This window comes from Lampris incognitus, chromosome 1, assembly GCF_029633865.1.
Source record: "Lampris incognitus isolate fLamInc1 chromosome 1, fLamInc1.hap2, whole genome shotgun sequence".
In the NCBI taxonomy this organism is placed as follows: domain Eukaryota; kingdom Metazoa; phylum Chordata; class Actinopteri; order Lampriformes; family Lampridae; genus Lampris; species Lampris incognitus.
In genome coordinates, this window is record NC_079211.1 from 78,889,859 (window position 1) to 78,911,957 (window position 22,099).

The window sequence follows — 22,099 nt, forward strand, 5'->3', positions numbered from 1 at the left end:
ACGCATATCAATAGCTCTGACAACGACTCCTAGAGGATAAATTCTGAGTCTCATCACCAGCCAGTCAGACTAGCTTGGTCTAGTCAGAAAGGCACGAACTGAGGAAGCCTCTTGGATGAGAGGCGAAACGTCTTCACGGATATATACCAAGTCCAGTTGCACTTGATTCAACTCTTTTGGATAATCATGACCTGGATGAATGAGAACATTCACAGACATTAACCAAGGTACAAAGCTGCTTTACATGGTGATTATTGACATCTCACATTCGGTACAACCTGGCTATTGTAGTAAATGTAATGTAGGTTACATTTACTACAATACAGACATAATGAGCCCCATGCTGATGACTATCTGGACACTGTTCCCTGGTCCGGCTCGAACCCGCTTGAGACCGACACCACATCGGATCTTGCTATGTGCTATTGGCTAAACCAGGGAGCAAGACCAAAGACCTGTTCTACCCCCGCAGTGTCAAACCCTGAGCTCTGGACAGACGTTCAGGGTAAAAGAAGAGTCAGACACAACAAGCACAGTTCAACTAATGTCCCACCAGAGGTTCAACTAGAGAACAGGTTTATTATTCTGGATAAGCTGCCTGTCAATAAGCACAATGCTAATGCCACAGTTAGCCAAAGGCATGCTTCCTCCTCGACACCTGACCACCAGTCGTCCTGGGCCGAAATGGTGTTCCGTGGTTGTAAGAGAGACTCGGACGGAGCTGACTTTCCCCCTCGCCTAAGGCTCTCCAAACACTACGCGATACTGTCTGACGACACCTCGGTCCACCCAGCCAATGCTCTTGATCTGAACCCCTCTCCTATAACAGTGTGTGCCGACACCGCAGCTTCCACACCTCCTGTGGCTAGCAATGTTCAGGTGATTTGCCACTCGATTGCAAAGCCAAATCATCGGCTCTCATCCCAGTCAATGACTACCTGTTGTAAGACTCTTGAGAGAGGCCGTGCTCAGAAATGGAAGTCTTCCTTGCCCCAAGTCGGCAGGGAATCCCTCTCACAGGTCTGTTGCCTTGTCACAACACTTGCCATCCCAGACACCCCTTCATCAGCCAGCGACATTAACACAGCCTGCGGAAACAGATTATACCGTCTCCAGACTTGAGAACCCGCAGCCGTCAGCTCTTCATCCCCTCTGCTCCTCAGCTACATTAATTCCATAATCAGGGATTCCGTGATCCGGAACATCCATTTCTTTAAAGCAGCAATACATTGTTTCCCTGGAGCCACGGTCCCTGTCATCCTGGCTAAGCTCCCGGGGCTGCTTAGCTCGCTCCCATCCTCTATCCCCTATCCTCTCTCTAGTGATAGTGCATGTGGGGACAAACGATGCGGCTTGTCAGCAGTCTGAACTAACTAAAAAGGATTTGAACAACGTTTTTCACTTTTTAAGTTCTTCTGGAAAATCTGTTTTTATTTCCGGTCCTATTCCCCCAGTGGCCCATAGAGTAGGGCGCTCAGCAGAATCCTCAGCCTCCACACTTGGCTCCAGTCCGCCTGCAGAGCTCATAATTTTGGCTTCATTGACAATTTTGATTTGTTCTGGGAACACGTTTCCTTTTTAGAAGAGATGGTATCCACCCCAACAAGCTGAGTACCCGCACGTTAGCGGCCAATTTTCATTATGCCGTGCAGTCCTGTATTCATGAAAGACTATTTACACTCCACACAGTCCCCCCAGTTACTTCCATAGATGTAGATAAAAAAACCCTTTGTTACATAAAACATGATGTCTCCACTTCATTATCACCTGTTGCCCTTTGTAATCCAGCTCTTCTAAAGGCGAGTTCTGTCTCATCCCATGGCTCTTATATTCCTGTTATATCCCTATATATTCCATGCTCCAGCAGGGTGCACATATGTTTACTATATATTTTATTTTTTTATTTCTATTTGTTTGTGTCTTTGTTTCTATTTTCTTGTTATCTTGTATCTCGTTAGTTTTTAGTTTTTTCTTTACTAGAGCGTGAGTGTCTGTAATAGGACCCAATTTTCCCTCAAGGCTGAATAAAGTATTCTGATTCTGATTCTGGTTCTTAACCAACCCATCTAGCTAAGTGTCACTGAGCAGCCCAACTCCACTGTCTCTCTGCCATGTGTGTAAGTGAAGCTCGGCAGGTTTCGGTTCAAATATAGAGAGGGTTGTTTTAATGAGTTTGTATTTCCAGTCAGATAAATGGAGAACTTAACACTAACAACCAGCTGGTGGTTTGTGTTTGGGGAGGTCATACTGGTATATAGACCTTTGAAGTATTTTGTCAATTTGATGCCTAGAACTGAGATTCTGGATCCATTCTTCCTCAGCTCAATAGAAAAAAATATATATAATATATATGACGACTTCTGACTACATCCAGCTGTATTTGACCATTTTTGTCTTGATTATATTACAGATATGTATTTTATTATTTGCTGAGATGGATTCTTGTTGGCTGACAATACTTGGCGACAGCACAGTTCATTTACCCTTTCATATTTTCTAAAGATGGAAAGGGAGGCAGTAAGAGGAGTGTAAACCATTCTCTATCTGGACATGGAGATACATCTAGTTTTTACTTAGAGCCACATTACAGACACGGTGAGGTCCAGCTGACCAGGACTGGAGCGTGATGTCATTTAGACATATTCTCAGTCCTATAAGCACATGCTTTCTGCACCATGGCTCATCTCTACGTAGAATGTTCAACATCGTTTAAGAACAGAACGACTGGAAAATGGGATATGAAACCCCAAATGTTGACCGATTGGGATGTTCTCTGGGGAACGCAGTGACATCATCACTTCAGAGGTCAGTACAGTTCCTGACCTGCTGTCTTGTCTGTCCTGAATAGGCTCCACCCAGGAGGAGGAGCTACAGACCCTCAGGAGCCAGTTACTGTTGGTGTACAACCAGCTCCAGTATGAGAGATACAAGCGTCAACAGCATGCCATCAGGAACAGACGACTGCTACGCCAAGTCATCAACGCTACCACCCTCGAGGAACACAACCACTCTATGGTAATGCTAACACACACACACACACACACACAGTGGGTTAAATGCACTTATGCAGAATGTGCCTACTTCAAATAAAAAAAAATCTAAAAAAAAAACGAGGTATAACCTTCCATACTGTGTGTGTGTGTGTGCGTGTGCGTGTGCGTGCGTGTGTGTGTGCGCGCGTGTTCAGAGGGAGCAGTTGGGTCTACAGGATGTAGAGATTCAGTCTCTGAAGTCCAGCCTGGCAGAGGAGCAACGCCGCTACACCCATCTCCAGCATGAAACACACACTCACGCTACACGCCTGCACACACAAATCCAACATCTGCAGCGACAACACCAGGAGGAATATACCAAGAACCAGAGACTACAGGTACACACGCACACACACAGCTATTCAGTGGCTGTAATGGGAATGACACTCGGGACAATAAGGAATAGTGATATAAACCATCAGAGAGAGACTCTGATGTGTTTTAAAGAACTGTAACTTGAGAAACGGTATGTAGAAGGGGTGATCTAAAAGGGATTGGAGACTGCAAGGTGGTGATGGGAGAACGTAGCTAGGCAGCATCGGATGGTGGTCTGTAGGATGACTTTGGAGACCAAGAAGAGGAAGTGAGTTAAGACACAGCCGAAGATCAAATGGTGGAAGTTGAAGAAGGAAGACTGTTGTGTGGAGTTCAGGCAGGAGTTAAGTCAGGCACTGGGTGGTAGTGAAGAGTTGCCAGATGGCTGGGCAACCACTGCAAAAATAGTGAGGGAGACAGCTAGGAAGGTACTTGGTGTGTCATCTGGACAGAGGAAGGAAGACATGGAGACTTGGTGGTGGAATGAGGAAGTACAGCAAAGTATACAGAGGAAGAGGTTGGCAAAGAAGAAGTGGGATAGTCAGAGATGAAGAAAGTAGACAGGAGTACAAGGAGATGCAGTGTAAAGCAAAGAGAGAGGTGGCAAAGGAAAAGGTGTATGGTGAGTTGTATGACAGGTTAGACACTAAGGAAGGAGAAAAGGACTTGTACCGATTGGCTAGACAGAGGGACCGAGCTGGGAAGGATGTGCAGCAAGTGAGGGCGATCAAGGATAGAGATGGAAATGTGCTGACAAGCGAGGAAGAAGGTGGAAGGAGTACTTTGAGAGAGGCTGATGAATGAAGAAAATGAGAGAGAGAGAAGGTTGGATGATGTGGGGATAGTGAATCAGGAAGTTCAGTGATTAGCAAGGAGGAAGTGAGGGCAGCTATGAAGAGGATGAAGAGTGGAAAGGCAGTTGGTCCTGATGACATACCTGTGGAGGCATGGAGATGTTTAGGAGAGATGGCAGTGGAGTTTTTAACTAGATTGTTTAACACAATCTTGGAAAGTGAGAGGATGCCTGAGGAGTGGAGAAGACGTGTACTGGTACCGATTTTCAAGAACAAGGGCGATGTGCAGAACTGTAACAACTACAGAGGTATAAAGTTGATCAGCCACAGCAGGAAGATTTGGGAAAGAGTAATAGAAGCTAGGTTAAGAGGAGGAGAGGTGATGATCAGCAGCAGCAGTATGGTTTCATGCCATGAAAGAGCACCACAGATGTGATGTTTGCTTTGAGAATGTTGATGGAGAAGTATAGAGAAGGCCAGAAAGAGTTGCATTGTGTCTTTGTAGATTTAGAGAAAGCATATGACAGGGTGCCGAGAGAGGAGGTGTGGTATTGTATGAGGAAGTTAGGAGTTGCAGAGAAGTATGTAGGAGTGGTGCAGGATACGTATGAGGGAAGTGTGACAATGGTGAGGTGTGCGGTTGGAATGACAGATGGGTTCAAGGTGGAGGTGGGATTACATCAAGGATCGGCTCTGAGCCCTTTCTTGTTTGCAATGATGAAGGACAGGTTGACGGACAAGATCAGGCAGGAGTCTCCATGGACAATGATTTTCACGGAGGACATTGTGATCTGTAGCGAGAGTAGGGTGCAGGTGGAGGAGAGTCTGGAGAGGTGGAGGTATGCACTGGAGAGAAGAGGAATGAAAGTCAGTAGGAGCAAGATGGAATACCTATGCGTGAATGAGAGGGAGGACAGTGGAATGGTCAGGATGCAAGGAGTGGAGGTGACAAAGGCATGTGAGTTTAAATACTTGGGGTCAACTGTCCAAAGTAACGGGGAGTGCAGTAGAGAGGAGAAGAAGAGAGTGCAGGCAGGGTGGAGTGGGTGGAGAAGAGTGTCAGGAGTGATTTACGACAGAAGGGTACCAGCAAGACTTAAAGGGAAGGTTTACAAGATAGTTGTGAGACCAGCTATGTTATATGGTTTGGAGACAGTGGCACTGATGAAAAGACAGGAGGTGGAGCTGGAGGTGGCAGAGTTGAAGATGATAAGATTTTCACTGGGAGTAATGAAGAAAGACAGGATTAGGAAGGAGTATATTAGAGGGACAGCTCAGGTTGGACGGTTTGGAGACAAAGCAAGAGAGGCAAGATTGAGATGGCTTGGACATGTCTGGAGGAGAGATGCTGGGTATATTGGGAGAAGGATACTGAATATGGAGCTGCCAGGGAAGAGGAAAAGAGGAAGGCCAAAGAGGAGGTTTATGGATGTGGTGAGGGAAGACATGCAGGTGGCTGGTGTGACAGAGGAAGATGCAGAAGACAGGAAGAAATGGAAACGGATGATCCGCTGTGGTGACCCCTAACGGGAGCAGCCGAAAGTAGTAGTAGTAGTAACTTGAGAAACGGTCGACTAGGCAGTTTTTCAGCTTCTTAAAGATGCTGCCCACTGCTCCTAGCTACACAGCTAGGATGGGTTAAATGCAGAGGAAGAATTTCCCCACGGTGATCAATAGCCGGCTTTCTATTATGGAACTTATGCCCTAGAACTTAAGCGCTGCAACTTAGATCTGGAACCTAAGCATGAGGTCTTCAGTTCGTGTTGTTTTCCCACTTCCCTAGCCCTACTGTGTCACACACGTTTCACACTCCAGCACAGTAGGTGGCGATAATACCGTTACAGATGGTGATAGTAACGTTGCGAATAATACCGACTTTCTCCAGCTCCCTGACGATGACTTTGTATACGTCATCATTTCTTACGATGCCGTCCAGCTGCTTCTGAATATCAGATTCGCAGTGTATCGCAAGTAGCGCTTGGGTCTCCTCTGTCGTCCAGTGTTGTCTAGATTTGGGATTTTCCATTTTTTGTTTTATAAAAACTTGCACGAAACATTAACAAACTTGCTAGCAAATGTTAGCTTGTAGCTAGCGATGCAATGTTTAAAATGGTGGCATTCACGAATGGTGAAATTCGCAGGACATAACCAAGACGTAAGGAACGTTGTTCATGCGTATGACGTACTTTCACCCTAAGCCCCAGGGCTTACTGCCGTGGCCCTGCCTTTTTAAAAGTGCTTATGGTAGGACTTAAGTTCTCGGATAAGCCCGCCTGAAGCCCCAGGAAAGCCAAAGGAAACACAACAGACCAGCCTCAAATGGAGCTAGTGTGGAATGCGTGGATAAAAATGACTTCAACTGTTCATTAAAAAAAATTACTCAAGTATTTTTGCAAGACAAGATAGTTTTGAGATTGGATGATAATTATTTTATTCAGAATTGCTACCACCTTTATGGAGAGGAAGAACATACACAGGTTTCCAAACTGTAAGAATGATGCCAGAGGTAATGCTAAGATTGAGGATATGTCATCTATTCAGAAACTAGCTGTGCTGAGAATTTCAGAGCAAATGGATACAGTCATCACCTGTTGATTTTCTTGCATCAATATTGCATAAGCTAGATAAGCTAGAAGAAGGATGAAGATTGTTTTTTTTTTTGTTTTAAAACAAACCCAAGCTTAAAGGTAGAATGAGTAGGATTTTTCTAAAACTCAATGTATAGACTCATACAAAAATAATTCTTTCAAATCATTGGTTATGACAACTAGTTGTGTGTGGTGGTGCCTTATCTGCAGAGACCCTGTCCTCTACCTGTCTTATTTTGCTGTGTACGGGACATTTCTGGCTGTTAAACTTTAGGCAGTGGGACTCTATAAATACGTAGTGACCAGGTGCCAGATCGCGATCGTAAGTACGCATCCAAGAGGAAGGTACGACACAGCACTGGAAAGACACAAAAATAGCAAGGTGAAACACCAAGGGAACAAAGCTCATTCCAAAGCGAGAGTGAATCTACGGTCGGCTTTCACCCACTGGTGAGCACTGAAGAAGAGGATTGGAATGAAGAGCAAGCCAACAGAGTTGGCTTGTATACTGGAATGTGTTCCGGCATCTGCGGTCAGGGGACGTGCGCTTCTGATGTTATTCTGCCCTCCCTGAACGTTGGTGCTTAGTTTGGCAGATCGGTAAACAGTTCTTCAAATGAGAGACAAAGGGTTCCAGGTGCAGTCTGAATGGCGGCTCCGAAGATAGTTTGTCTAGTCTGACATCTGCTGTTCCTCTAGTTTTGCTCTCAGCTTTTTACAAATGAAACACTGATTTATCACACTAGACACAAGTCTCTATCCCCCAGGTAGCCACAATCCAGCTGATCTATTAGCCCCTTCTGTGAAATGGTGTCCCTGGTGTGCAGCTTGTTCATGATATTTTCTGACCAGCAACGTAGCAATTTGTGTCTTGGGAATGATCAGAGGGTGTTTTTCATCAAAGAACATGTCAGTTGAGGATGTTCGGCCACCAACTGTCAACAGCCTATCTGTACAGAATGGAGTCAACTTATGAAGTGGGCTTCGTTTGGGGATTTGATCACCTTTGGTAAGACATTGGAACTCCCTTTCGAAGGCGTCTTGCTGTGCCGCCTTGATGTTTGATTCAGTTCGCATCTCTTGGGATGTCTGCAGGATGTTAATGGCTTCTGCTTCACTCGGGAATGACGCAAGGCCATCACCCACATAGAGGTTGTGCATGATGAAGTCTCTTGCACCAGTAGTGGAGGCAGCTGCTTCCAGGGCAGCTCGTCTGATGCAGTAAATGGCAAATGCTGGTGATGGACTGTTGGACTGATGGACTGTTGACAAAACAGAGCTGATGTTCCTCTCGGGGAAAGGTTGTCTGCACCGAGACCTGGCCATCACCATTGACAACACTGTGGTGACGCCAAATCTGGCTGTGATCCTGGATGACCAACTGTCGTTTGCTGAAAACCTTGCATCGGTCGCTCGCTCCTGCAGATTTCTCCTCTATAACATCAGGAGGATTACCCAATTCCTCACCGACGAGATGGCACAGGTGCTCATCCAGGCTCTGGTCATCTCCCGGCTGGACTACGGCAACTCCCTCCTTGCTGGCTCCCCGGCGTCGGCCATCAGACCTCTGGAGCTTGTTCAGAAAGCTGCAGCTTGTCTGGTGTTCAACCACCCTAAGTTCTCCCACACCACTCCCCTTCTCATGTCCCTACACTGGCTCCCAGTAGCTGCTCGCATCCAGTTTAAGACTCTGGTGCTAGCCTACAGGGCAGTGAAAGGAACAGCTCCTTCCTATCTCCAGGCCATGGTCAAGCCCTACACCCCCGCCCGACCACTTCGCTCTGCTGCCTCGGGACGCCTGATTGCCCCGTTGCTCAGAGGCCCCTGCTGTTGATCAACCCGGTCATGGCTCTTTTCTGTCCTGGCCCCACAGTGGTGGAATGAACTCCCCGCTGATGTCAGGACAGTGGAGTCGCTGCCCATCTTTCGGCGCAGGTTGAAAACTCACCTCTTCAAGAACTACTACCCTGTTACTTGTTCTTAGCACTTATTGTATTCACTCGTTTAAAAAAAAACTCTTTCTTGCACTTTTACTTAAGCACTGGTTTTGCTCTTAGATGCTTGTTTAGATGCACTTATGACCTCTGACGACTAGTAGTTCTCCTGATTTCCTACATTAAATGCACTTATTGTAAGTCGCTTTGGATAAAAGCGTTGGCTAAATGACTGTAATGTAATGTAATGTTGTCGAATACATGCACTGTCATCCGAAACGCTTTCACTTGTCTCTGTGGGTCATTGTTTTCATACCATGAGAACCTCAAAAAGTCTATGCTTCTCACAGACTTTGAAGCAATAAAACATCTGTTGCACATCTGCCGTAACTGCTGTTGGTTCTCTGCGGAAGCGAATCAGAACTCCAACAAGAGTATTATTCAGGTCAGGTCCACTCAGAAGCACATCATAGAGAGAAATTTCTTCATGTTTGGCACTCGAGTCGAACACCACCCTTATCTGGTCTGGCTTTTGGGGATGATAAAAACCAAATATGAGTAGGTACCAACTCTCCTCGCCTTCCTTTAACAGTGGAGCCAGCTCTGCTTGTTTTTCATCAAACATCTGTTGCATGAAATCGATGAATTGTTTTCTCATCTATGTGTCTCGGGTGCTCTGTTAGGGATGTGAGACTCTTGACGGTTTGAGGTCGGTTATTGGGAAGGCGGTTCCGTGGTGACCAAAAAGGCAAGGGAGCAACCCAATTGTTTGAACTGTCTTTATACACTTGTTCTAGTGTCTCCAGGAAAATCGCATCTTCAATTGACAAAACAGGTTTGTAATCGTGCTGTGTTCTCTGAAACACTTGGCTGCCAAGATCACCTGTCTCTCGCTCCAGGTGATATGTGGAGCTTTAAAGACTCAGGTTTGGAGTGTGACAACTGAGCCTCTCTTTGACCTGAATGCTGTTCAGACATGGACTCAAGAGTGAAGCGCCTCCATTTTGTAGGATGTTGGTCCTGTATACACTGATTCTAGCTGACTTATGTGCCTTTCCAAGACACACTTCTCTCACAATGACCCATCCAAGGTCAAGGCATTGACCATATGGTTCGCTGTGGAGTCCATTATGCTGTTCCCTGACTGCGCACACAATGTCTCTGCCAAGGAGAAGGAGAATGTCCGCATCTCGATCAATTTCTGGGATTTTGCCCTCAACTAACTTGAGATGTGGGTAGTGATAAGCAACACAGGTGATGGGATTTCTGTTCTATCATCAGGTATCATATCACACTCAGAGTAGGTAGGGAAAGCCGAGTTGCACTATCAACAGACTCAATGATGAAGTTGCTGGCACATCTCCCTGCTACCTCCATGACACCTGAGCATGTTTTCAATGTATATGGTTCCGAATGTCCGTCAATGTTGAAAAGTTTGTCTTCGCTAATGAGCGGTTACTTTGTTCATCTAGAACAATGTACGTCTTGACTGCTCTCTCTGCTTGACCCACAGGATACACTCTAACCAATCATATCTTAGAGCATGATCTTGAGCTGGCTGAGCATCCACGTATGTCTGTACATTTTGATGTCACAGCAGGAACATTTCGTTCTCTTTGCTCCCCGCCATGGTCTTCAGTGGTAACAGAGCTCTGTGATCAACAAAAGTTGAGTCAGTTCATCTGGATACAACATTTATTGACATCTGTCAATAAACATTGTATCCAGATGAACTGATTCAACCTTCTTTGATTTCCTTGCCTGAATTATTGAACATGCAACAAGACAGAGCTCTCTGATCTTTGTGGAAGAGGATCTGGATGTAGTACTGTTCGATGACTTCCACTACCACACTTTGTGCACTGCACTGTCTTATTACAGTCTTTGGCCATGTGGTGAATGGAAGAGCAACATTTAAAACAGATGTGTTTGTCTCTCAGGGGAGCTTTTCTTTCTTCTAAGCTCTTACTCCTGAAGAGGTGACATTTTTGCAGAGGATGTGGCTTACAGTGCAGTAGACATTGTTTATCAGGGTCTGTGATGCTCTTGTCTGTGGAAGTGTTTGGGCTAGCTCCTGCTGCGCTTGAAATCTCTGTCTTCCTGACAAACTGGGAGTTGGTATTTCTGCTTTACCATTTTCTCTCTTCTAGGATTGATGGTGATGGCACCAATGACACAGGCAAAGCTAGGGCCATTGCTAGTCTTGGCCTCCTTATTTATGAAGCTGACAAAAAATAAAAATGGAGGATAGGACATGCCATTGTCTTTCTTGTACTTCGAGGCAACTGTTACCCATCTTTCTTGAAGGTTGTATGGGAGATTTGCCAATATAGGATTTACTCCATGTGCTGTGTCAAGATGTGAAAGGCCCGGGAGGTAGCCATTCAACTTTGCTGCTTGCAGTTCCAGCAAAAGATCCCCTAGCTCTCTCAAGCACTGGTTTTCTGTTTATCAGCTTAGGAAAGTCCTCCATTTTCTTTAACAGTTCATGCTCGAAGATTTCTAGTGCACCAAAACAATCCTCGAGCCTCTGCCACACCATTTTAAGACCTGCACTGGGGTCGTTTTTGTATGCAGCTCTGATTCCCTTTGCTTGTGCAGCTGACTGTGGCCCAAGCCATTTGGAAAGCAAGTCTAGCTCCTCTTGAGGCAACAGATTCAGATCTTGAACTGCACTTTGGAACGAAGCTTTCCAAGCCCAGTGGTTCTCTAGTTGATCATCAAATTTCAGCAAACCTGAGCTGACCATCTTTCATCACATCAGATATTTTGCTAGCTCTGAGGTGTCAGTGTACTTACCACTTGCAGGTCTGGGTGTCAATACATCGGGCTGAGGATGGGGAAATCGATCATTGTTGATTGACTGTCCTCTGTAACCCCAGCTGTAAGGCTGTCTCTTTGGGCTCAAAGCACAGCTGCGCTGTGGTCTCATCATTTCTGCCATGTGTGTACCAGAGATGAATGGCAAGGGTTTAAACTGCTGACTATCGTACTCACTGTGCTGGCGACCACTTGGTTCTTTGTAGACTTTTGCTACTGCATCGATGGCCATGGCTGGCTGTGGCACTGGTGAAGATGAGAGTTCAGGAAGATTTACCTGAAGAGTCTGAAGATCAAAAGTTGAGTTTCGACTGTTGCTGCACATACTCTTGTGTTCATTGAGTGGGGTTAATAGCTGACATCTTGTCTAGTAGGGGCTGTTGTGGGTCTCCACTTTTTTTGCGTGGATGCTTCCCAAGCTTCAGCCTCAGCTAGTGCTGCCGCAGCCGCTTTCTGTGATTTGAGTACATGCAGCTCAGCGTCGATCAGCTTGTTGTGTCAGATTGTTTGCTTCCTGCTCTGCAAAAGAAAGTTGGACGCGTGCAGCTTCTGCCTTTGCTCGTGCTCTGGCGGCAGCTTTAGATGATGTTGTGAGCTGACTGGAGTGTATAGAACCAGAGACTCTTGCTCTTGTTTCCAGTGTGGCTTCCATTCTTTTCTCTGCAGGACTTGGCATGGTTGATGAGCTTTCACACTTGAAACTTAAAACAGTTCTTCCAATGAGAGACAAAGGATTCCAGGTGCAGTCTGAATGTTTATTGCCTCTGGAACACAAACTGAGCATCATCAGAACTCTGCAACACAGAGCTGACAATGTGCCCAGCAGCACTCAGGCCCAACGAGAAGAACACAAACACCTGAGGGGAGCTTTAAAAACCTGCAGCTTCCCCAGTTGGACCTTTGTGAAAACTGCAACACGTTCCAAAAAGTCCAACCAGGTGAGCGACGAGGAGAAAAGGAACAGAAGGAAGAGCACAGTCATCCCGTATGTTTCTGGGGTCTCCGAGAAACTCGGGAGAATTTTCAACAAACACCGCATCCCGGTACACTTCAAACCCAGCAATACACTCTGACAAAGACTGGTTCATCCCAAAGACCATGTACCACACACCCAAAAAAGCAATCTGGTGTATGCCGTACAATGCAATGAGGATTGCACTGACCTATACATAGGAGAAACCAAACAACCACTACACAAACGGATGGCCCAACACAGAAGGCCAAACTCCTCAGGACAAGACTCAGCAGTCTATCTACACCTAAAGGAGAAGACACACTCCTTCGAGGACAGCAACGTACACATTTTGGACAGAGAAGATAGATGGTTTGAAAGAGGGGTGAAGGAAGCCATCTATGTGAAACTGGAAAAACCATCCCTCAACAGAGGAGGAGGTCTGCGACACCACCTATCTCCCACTTACAATGCCGTCCTTTCATCTCTACCCAGGAGACTCAAGAAGCCTAGCCTCCAAGAACAACAGTCGCTCACTAACGGCTCCAACCACTCTCATGACCACTGAACAATGAAGTCGAAACTAACACCCCCAACGACCGTCGCTGCTAAACAAATGCAAATCAATAGCTCCGATAACGACAGGCGCGGCCAAACATCGGTACACAAAAGAGCCACTCATATCTATGGCTCTGTTAGCGACGGGCATTGGTAAACACCGGGACACAAAGAGCCATGGACATCTATAGCTCTGAGTTTGACAACGACTCCTAGAGGATAAATAACTGAGTCTCATCAGCAGCCAGTCAGACTAGCTTGGTCTAGTCAGAAAGGCACAAACTGAGGAAGCCTCTTGGATGAGAGGCGAAACGTCTTCACGGATATACACTCACCGGCCACTTTATTAGGCACACCCGTCCAGCTGCTCGTTGACACAAATTTCTAATCAGCCAATCACATGGCAGCAACTCAATGCATTTAGGCATGTAGACATGGTCAAGACGATCTGCTGCAGTTCAAACCGAGCAACAGAATGGGGAAGAAAGGTGATTTAAGTGACTTTGAACGTGGCATGGTTGTTGGTGCCAGACGGGCTCGTCTGAGTATTTCAGAAACTGCTGATCTACTGGGATTTTCACGCACAACCATCTCTAGGGTTTACAGAGAATGGTCCGAAAAAGAGAAAATATCCAGTGAGCAGCAGTTCTGTGAGCGAAAATGCCTTGTTGATGCCAGAGGTCAGAGGAGAATGGCCAGACTGGTTCAAGCTGATAGAAAGGCAACAGTAACTCAAATAACCACTCATTACAACCGAGGTATGCAGAAGAGCATCTCTGAACGCACAACACGTTGAACCTTGAGGCAGATGGGCTACAGCAGCAGAAGACCACACCGGGTGCCACTCCTGTCAGCTAAGAACAGGAAACTGAGGCTACAATTTGCACAAGCTCACCAAAATTGGACAATAGAAGATTGGAAAAACGTTGCCTGGTCTGATGAGTCTCGATTTCTGCTGCGACATTCGGATGGTAGGGTCAGAATTTGGCGTCAACAACATGAAAGCATGGATCCATCCTGCCTTGTATCAACGGTTCAGGCTGGTGGTGGTGGTGTAATGGTGTGGGGGATATTTTCTTGGCACACTTTGGGCCCCTTAGTACCAATTGAGCATCGTGTCAACACCACAGCCTACCTGAGTATTGTTGCTGACCATGTCCATCCCTTTATGACCACAGTGTTCCCATCTTCTGATGGCTACTTCCAGCAGGATAACGCGCCATGTCATAAAGCTCGAATCATCTCAGACTGGTTTCTTGAACATGACAATGAGTTCACTGTACTCAAATGGCCTCCACAGTCACCAGATCTCAATCCAATAGAGCAACTTTGGGATGTGGTGGACCGGGAGATTCGCATCATGGATGTGCAGCCGACAAATCTGCGGCAACTGCGTGATGCTATTATGTCAATATGGACCAAACTCTCTGAGGAATGTTTCCAGTACCTTGTTGAATCTATGCCACGAAGGATTAAGGCAGTTCTGAAGGCAAAAGGGGGTCCAACCCAGTACTAGCAAGGTGTACCTAATAAAGTGGCCAGTGAGTGTATACCAAGTCCAGTTGCACTTGACTCAACTCCTTTGGATCCCAAATAAAGGCGCTGCAAAATCACAAAAAACAAGAAAAAACACATTAAATCACATTTTAGTTACATAACATATTCACTAAATTAAATGTGGAAAATAATTAGAGCTTAGTCCGCTAGCAGGGTTAGGGTTAGGGTTAGCTTAGTCCGCTAGCATAAAGCTAACATAATGGAAATTGTCATCGACGCACTAACAGAAATTAGCATCACGATATTATCTTAACAAGCGATCGCTTTTACTTCAAAATGCTCAACATAAAACGACATGTGCTATTACTTACAGGCATGTATGTCCTGTGCTCTGGGACACGAACTAATAGCTGCTGACGTCACACTGCTAGCGCCAGCTGCTGCTGTTTTCTTCTTCCACACTCTACACACGTTAAACTCACATGTTCTACCTAGTGGTGTGGTGGAGGTACTGCATACCAGGAGAGGCAGCACAGACGCGGTTGAGCTGGGGGGGAGGGGCCAACTTTGAATGTTGTGTTTACAAACTGCAACTGACAAATCCTACTCGTTCTACCTTTCACTGTTGGATTTGTCAGTCAGGCTTAGTCTGATGTAGGCTGATTTGTTAACTTGGAGGGAGAAAGCGAGTCTCTTTTTTAGAAGTTTTAGCGTGAGTGCTGGGGGCATTCACACTGTTGCTTTGCAGTTCTTTATTTATTTATTTTTCTTCCGCCCATTGTTTGACACTTTGTAGCTCCTTCATACTTTTAGCTACTGAAACCATTCAACTGTCAAAATTTTCAACTCATTAAGGGCATTAGTGCTCCCCTTTCAGACTGTTCATACCTTTTGAACTTTTTGAAATATTCAACTTTTTTCAGCCATTTTTTTGGATGGGAGTCAATGGGGGACTTTTGCAACCTTTCCACCTCTTTTACTCCTTCATACTTTTAGCCACTGGAACCATTCAGGTATCAAAATGTTCATCTCTTTAAGCCCATTAAGGCTCACATTTCGGTAATCTTTTATACTTTTAGACATATTAAGCTTTTTGTACTTTTTCAAAACAATGGAAGTCTATGGGGAAAGGTTGAAACCCTCGTCACCTTTGAACTGTATCTCCTCCTTCATGTTTTGAGCTAGAAACCCCATTTAAAGCTTAAACAGTTCAGGACATTCGGCTCTTTCAGAATCCTATTCAGATTTTAAAAATATGTTATAGTTTTTGAACAATTCAGCTCTAAAGTTTAGCAATTCTGCCATACGCTTTGCCTGTTAGAATGTCCAGTCCTATTGTGACATCACATATCAACTTGAAACTCAACTGCCAGGCTAATTACTGTCAACTCTCAGCACCTGGTAGATTTGATCAGCTTCTGCCACTTCTTAACTGCTCTTCCGCCCTCTTCAAACTTCCTACCTTCCTTCCTACCTACCTACCTTCCTTCCTACCTTCCTACAACCTTACTACCTTCCTTCCTACAACCTTCTTACCTTCCTTCCTACCTGCCTTCCTTCCTTCTGACAACCTTACTACCTTCCTTCCTACAACCTTCTTACCTTCCTTCCTACCTGCCTTCCTTCCTTCCTAAAACCCTCCTACCTTGCTTCCTACCTTCCTTCCCACACCTTTCCTGCCTTCCTACCTTCATACAATCTTCCTACCTTTCTTCCTACCTACCTTCCTTCCTTCCTACAACTTTCCTACCTTGCTTCCTACCATCCTTCCTACAACCTTCTTACCTTCCTACCTTGCTTCCTACCTACCTTCCTTCCTACAACCTTACCTTCCTTCCTACCTTCCTCCCTACAACTTTCCTACCACCTCCCTGCTATCCTACCTTCCTACAACCTTCCTACCCTTCCTCTTCATCACCACTCTTCATCTTCATCACTACCCTTCCCCTCATCGCTACTCTTCATCTTCATCACTACCCTTCTTCTTCATCACTACCCTTCTTCTTCATCACTCTTCATCTTCATCACTACCCCTCCTCTCATTCAACCCCTCCTCTCATTCTACACACATTTCAGTTTCCAACAATCAAATTGTTTAGGTATTTAGCACATTAAGACAAATTTTTCAGTTTTTTATACCTTTAAAACTTTTAAAATATTCAGCCATTTCAGTTTCCAGGTATTTCAGGTAGGCTAGTGACTGTCTGACTTTTCCTATTTATCCATTTTCAGCAATGCTTTCGTGATTTCTTTCAGCAGCTCAGCATTCACACGCGTTTTCTGTGGAAAAGCATTTTTCTAGTTTAGAATTGCATCAACTCATATTATGCTTGCTTGTTTTAGAGTGAGCTCCAGGAGTGTCATAGCAGGCTTGGAGAGTTGGAGGTGGAGCTTCAGAAGGCCAATAACGAGGCTTACGGTGCTGAACACCAGCTAACACAGCTGTCACTCAAGGTATGGAGGCTTCTCATTGGCCCACTACACCAGGTGCATCATTGAGTGGCGTGTCTCAAGAGAAACACTCTCTCACCTTAATCTGTCCCGGTTTGTTTAGGCCAGAGTCTGGACTGAGTCCCAGGGATGGCAGTGCAGCCTGTTATGTCATTTTATGCGACAAGTCTATTTGTTGTACATAGATACAAAACATATAATGAATCTCAGTATACAGGATTACACATATAGACCAGTGGTTCTGTGTGTGTGTGTGTGTGTCTCTGTCTCTCTCTCTCTCTCTCTCTCTCTCTCTCTCTCTCTCTCTCTCTCTCTCTCTCTCTCTCTCTCTCTCTCTGTCTCTCTCGTGTATGCATGCATACGCATGTGCGCGTAGTTAGTTAGCAGAGAGGAGATGAAGCAGCAGATATCCCTGTTGAACAGACAACTTCTTCTACTGCAAGAGACAAACAGACTGTTGACCTTTCAACAAGAGAGAGACCCACTCTACAAACAGGTACACACACACACACAAAATTCAGATATACTTGCATTTACTCCCTCAGCAGATGCTTATATCCATACAGCTAACAAGACAGTCAGCAACTACCAGAGAGATCTGTGTAGTGGTACCAGCTGACATCACAGAATACTACATAGTAATCGTAAATAGAACACTACATAGTAATAATAAATAGAACGCTGCATAGTAATAATAAATAGAACTCTACACAGTAATAATAAATAGAACGCTACATAGTAATCATAAATAGAACGCTACATAGTAATAATAAATAGAACGCTACATTGTAATAATAATGAATAGAACTCTACACAGTAATAATAAATGGAATGCTACATAGTAATAATAAATAATAATAAATAGAACGCTACATAATCATAAATAGAACGCTACATAGTAATAATCAATAATTATAAATAGAACGCTACATAGTAATCATTAATAGAAGGCGACATAGTTATAATAAATGGCACGCTACTTAGTAATAATAAATGATAATAAATAGGACACTACATAGTAATAATAAATGGGACACACATAGTAATAATAAATAGTATGCTACATAGTGATAATAAATGGAACGATACATAGTAATAATAAATAGAATGCTACATAGTAATAATATAAATGGAATGCTACATAGTAATCATAAATAGAACGCTACATAGTAATAATCAATAATAATAAATAGAACGCTACATAATCATAAATAGAATGCTACATAGTAATCATAAATAGAACGCTACATAGTTATAATAAATGGCACGCTACTTAGTAATAATAAATGATAATAATTAGAACACTACATAGTAATAATAAATGGGACACCACATAGTAATAATAAATAGTATGCTACATAGTGATAATAAATGGAACGATACATAGTAATAATAAATAGAATGCTACATAGTAATAATATAAATGGAATGCTACATAGTAAGCATAGATAGAACGCTACATCTACTACTACTACTACAACTTCCGGCTGCTCCCATTAGGGGGCGCCACAGCAGATCATCCGTTTCCATTTTTTCCTGTCTTCTGCATCTTCCTCTGTCACACCAGCCACCTGCATGTCTTCCCTCACCACATCCATAAACCTCCTCTTTGGTCTTCCTCTTCTCCTCTTTCCTGGCAGCCTCATATTCAGCATAAATAGAACACTATATAGTAATAATAAATGGAACGCTACATAGTACATTACATTACATTCCAGTCATGTAGCCGACGCTTTTATCCAAAGCGACTTACAATAAGAGCATCATGTAACGTAGGACATCAGGAGAACTACTAGTCATCAGAGGTCATAAGAGCATCATGTACCGTAGGAGATCAGGAGAACTACTAGTCATCAGAGGTCATAAGTGCATCTAAACAAGCATCTAAGAGCAAAACCAGTGCTAAAGTAAAAGTGCAAGAAAGAGATTTTTTTTTGTTTTTTAAATGAGTGAATACAATATGTGCTAAGAGCAAGTAACAGGGTAGTAGTTCTTGAAGAGGTGAGTTTTCAACCTGCGCCGAAAGATGGACAGCGACCCCGCTGTCCTGACTCAGTGGGGAGTTCATTCCACCACTGTGGGGCCAGGATAGAAAAGAGCCATGACCGGGTTGATCAACAGCAGGGGCCTCTGAGCAACGGGGCAATCAGGCGTCCCGAGGCAGCAGAGCGAAGTGGTCGGGCGGGGGTGTAGGGCTTGACCATGGCCTGGAGATAGGAAGGAGCTGTTCCTTTCACTGCCCTGTAGGCTAGCACTAGAGTCTTAAACTGGATGCGAGCAGCTACTGGGAGCCAGTGTAGAGACATGGGAAGGGGAGTTGTGTGGGAGAACTTAGGGTGGTTGAACACCAGACGAGCTGCAGCTTTCTGAACAAGCTCCAGAGGTCTGATGGCCGACGCCGGGGCACCAGCAAGGAGGGATTTGCCGTAGTCCAGCCAGGAGATCACCAGAGCCGGGATGAGCACCTGTGCCGTCTCGTCAGTGAGGAATGGGCGAATCCTCCTGATGTTATAGAGGAGAAATCTGCAGGAGCGAGCAACCGATGCAACGTTTGCAGTAAACGACAGTTGGTCATCCAGGATCACACCCAGATTCTTCGCAGTCCGAGTCGGCGTCACCACGGTGTTGTCAATGTTGATGGCCAGGGCTCGGTGCGGGCAACCTTTCCCCGGGAGGAACATCAGCTCTGTCTTGTCCAGATTGAGCTTCAGGTGGTGTGTCACCATCCACTCCGAGATGTCAGTCAAGCACACAGCAATGCGTGTCTCTACTTGTGTGTCAGAGGGAGGAAAGGACAAGATCAGCTGGGTGTCATCGGCATAACAATGGTAAGAGAAGTCATGCAGAACCCAGGGATGTCGTGTACAGGGAGAAAAGGAGAGGACCCAGAACAAAACCCTGTGAAATGCCTGTAGTCAGTCTACGAGGCTCCGACACAGATCCCCTCCATGCCACCTGGTAGGAGCGACCCGTCAGGTAGGATGCAAACATTGAGAGTGCAGAGCCTGTGACACCCTGCCCTCGAAGGTAGAGAGGAGGATCTGTTGGTTCACTGTGTCGAACGCAGCTGACAGGTCCAGGAGTATCAGGACAGAGGAGAGAGAGTTTGCTGTCGCAGAGTGCAGCAATTCTGTCACTGCAAGGAGTGCCGTCTCTGTCGAGTGACCCACCCTGAACCCAGACTGGTTGGGGTCCAGGAGGTTGTTCTGGTGGAGGTACAAATAAAGTTGTTTAAAGACAACACGTTCGAAAGTTTTGGATAGAAAGGTTAGAAGGTAAACCGGTCTGTAGTTTTTGACATCAGAGGGGTTAAGTGATGGTTTCTTGAGAAGGGGGGTGACTCTAGCAGTCTTGAAAATGGATGGAAAGCATCCTGCCTGGAGGGAGGTGCTGATGAGGTGGGTTAGAAAGGGAAGGAGTTCAGGGGCTATAGACTGAAGAAGAGGGGAGGGGACCGGGGCAAGGGAGCATGTGGTGGGGCGACTGGATGTGATGAGGTTGAGGACCTTGTCGGGGGAGAGGGGAGCGAGGTGGGATAGGGTGGGACGTGGAGAGGTGAGGGGGAGTGCAGAGGGTGGGATAGTGCAAGCACCACTAACCGGGTGGTAAGAAAAAGAGGATCTGATGTCGTTTACCTTCTTGTCAAAGAAGTTAGCGAAGTCATCAGGGAGAAGGGAGGAAGTAGGAGGAGGAGGTGGGGGTTGAAGAAGTGTAGAGAAGGTTTCAAAGAGTTTCTTAGGATTAGAGGCAGAGGAAAGAAGTGGATTGGAAGTTGAGAAGGTCCTCTGGGAGTTTGCCGTTTCTCCATTTGCGCTCTGCCACTCTTAGGCTCCGTTTGTCAGTACGTACTGAGTCGGTCAGCCAAGGGGCAGGTAGAGTTGGGCGTGCAGGCCTGGAGTTGAGGGGACAGATTGTCCAGAGAAGAGGAGAGGGTAGAGAGAAGAACATCAGTAGCAGTGTCAGTGGGTAGGAGAGAGAAAGATTCAGGTGTAGGGAGGATAGAGGTAACAGAGGCAGAAAGATCAGTGGCGGAGAGAGAGCGACGGGGTCTACGGATGGAAACCATGTGGGCAGGGGGAGGGGCTGAGGGATGAAGAGACGGAGAGAGAGTAGGACATGCAATAGTGGTCAGAGAGATGGAGGGGAGTAACAGAGAGATTGGAAATAGGACAGTGTCTAGTAAAGATAAGGTCCAGCTGGTTGCCAACCTTGTGGGTAGGAGGAGAGGGTGAGAGGTGAAGGTCAAAGGAGGAGAGGAAAGAGAGAAGAGGATCTAGCTTGTCTGTGTGGATGTTGAAGTCACTGAGAAGGGTAAGTGCAGAGTCATCAACAGGGAAGTGTGAGACAAGTGTGTCAAGCTCCTCCAGAAACTCACCAAGGGGGCCTGGTGGGTGGTACACAACCATGATGGTGAGTTTGACTGGATAAGAGACAGTAACAGCATGAAATTCAAAAGAGGGTGGAGAGAATTGTGGAGTGGAAACAAGAGAGTATTTCCATTTCGAGGAGATTAGCAGGCCAGTACCACCACCTCGCCTCCCAGCTCTGGGAGTGTGAGATAAAGAGTACACATCAGTCAGAGCTGCGGGTGTGATAGTGTTTTCTGGCATGATCCAGGTCTCAGTTAGAGCAAGAAAGTTGAGGGAGAGCAAGGATGCGTAGCCTGAGATAAACTCAGCTTTCGGCACCGCAGACTGGCAATTCCAGAGCCCTCCCGTCACCACTTGCTCAACGTGAGTGGAGAGAGTGGGATAGATGAGATTGGTAGGGTCACAGCGCCTCGGAGTGACCCAACGTCTACGCCAGCCCTGGGAAGAGGAAAGGACAGGAATGCGAAGGAAACACATAGTCTATACTAGGTACACAAAATACAGATGACTGACCGGATCTAAACAGAGCAGTCCTTGCTTGACAAAGTCTTGGCTTGAAAAAGTCATGCTTGCCTTCGTTCAACCTAGACCTGTTTGCCTGACGCTTGGAAGCGTTAGCTTCCAAGCAGCAGCAGTGATTTAAAGAACACTGATTGCTAATTGTCTGCCAGGAGTGCAGGCCACACCCTAGCCACTTAACACCCAGTTGGCCAAAGAGGTACACTGAAAATAGGCCTATTGCCCAAAAACTGGTCACTTATGTAAAACTCTATCAAACCTCACACAAT

At 45.6% G+C, this 22,099-nt stretch overlaps 1 protein-coding gene across 1 annotated transcript in view; it reads left to right on the forward strand.

Annotated features, from left to right (window-relative positions):
* Positions 1–22,099, forward strand: part of tsc1a (TSC complex subunit 1a) — a 115,462-nt gene that overhangs the window by 74,937 nt on the left and 18,426 nt on the right. Inside the window, 4 exon segments of the mRNA XM_056278079.1 lie at positions 2,849–3,015; positions 3,188–3,370; positions 16,834–16,944; positions 17,318–17,437. Coding sequence (XP_056134054.1) covers positions 2,849–3,015; positions 3,188–3,370; positions 16,834–16,944; positions 17,318–17,437 — 581 coding nt within the window.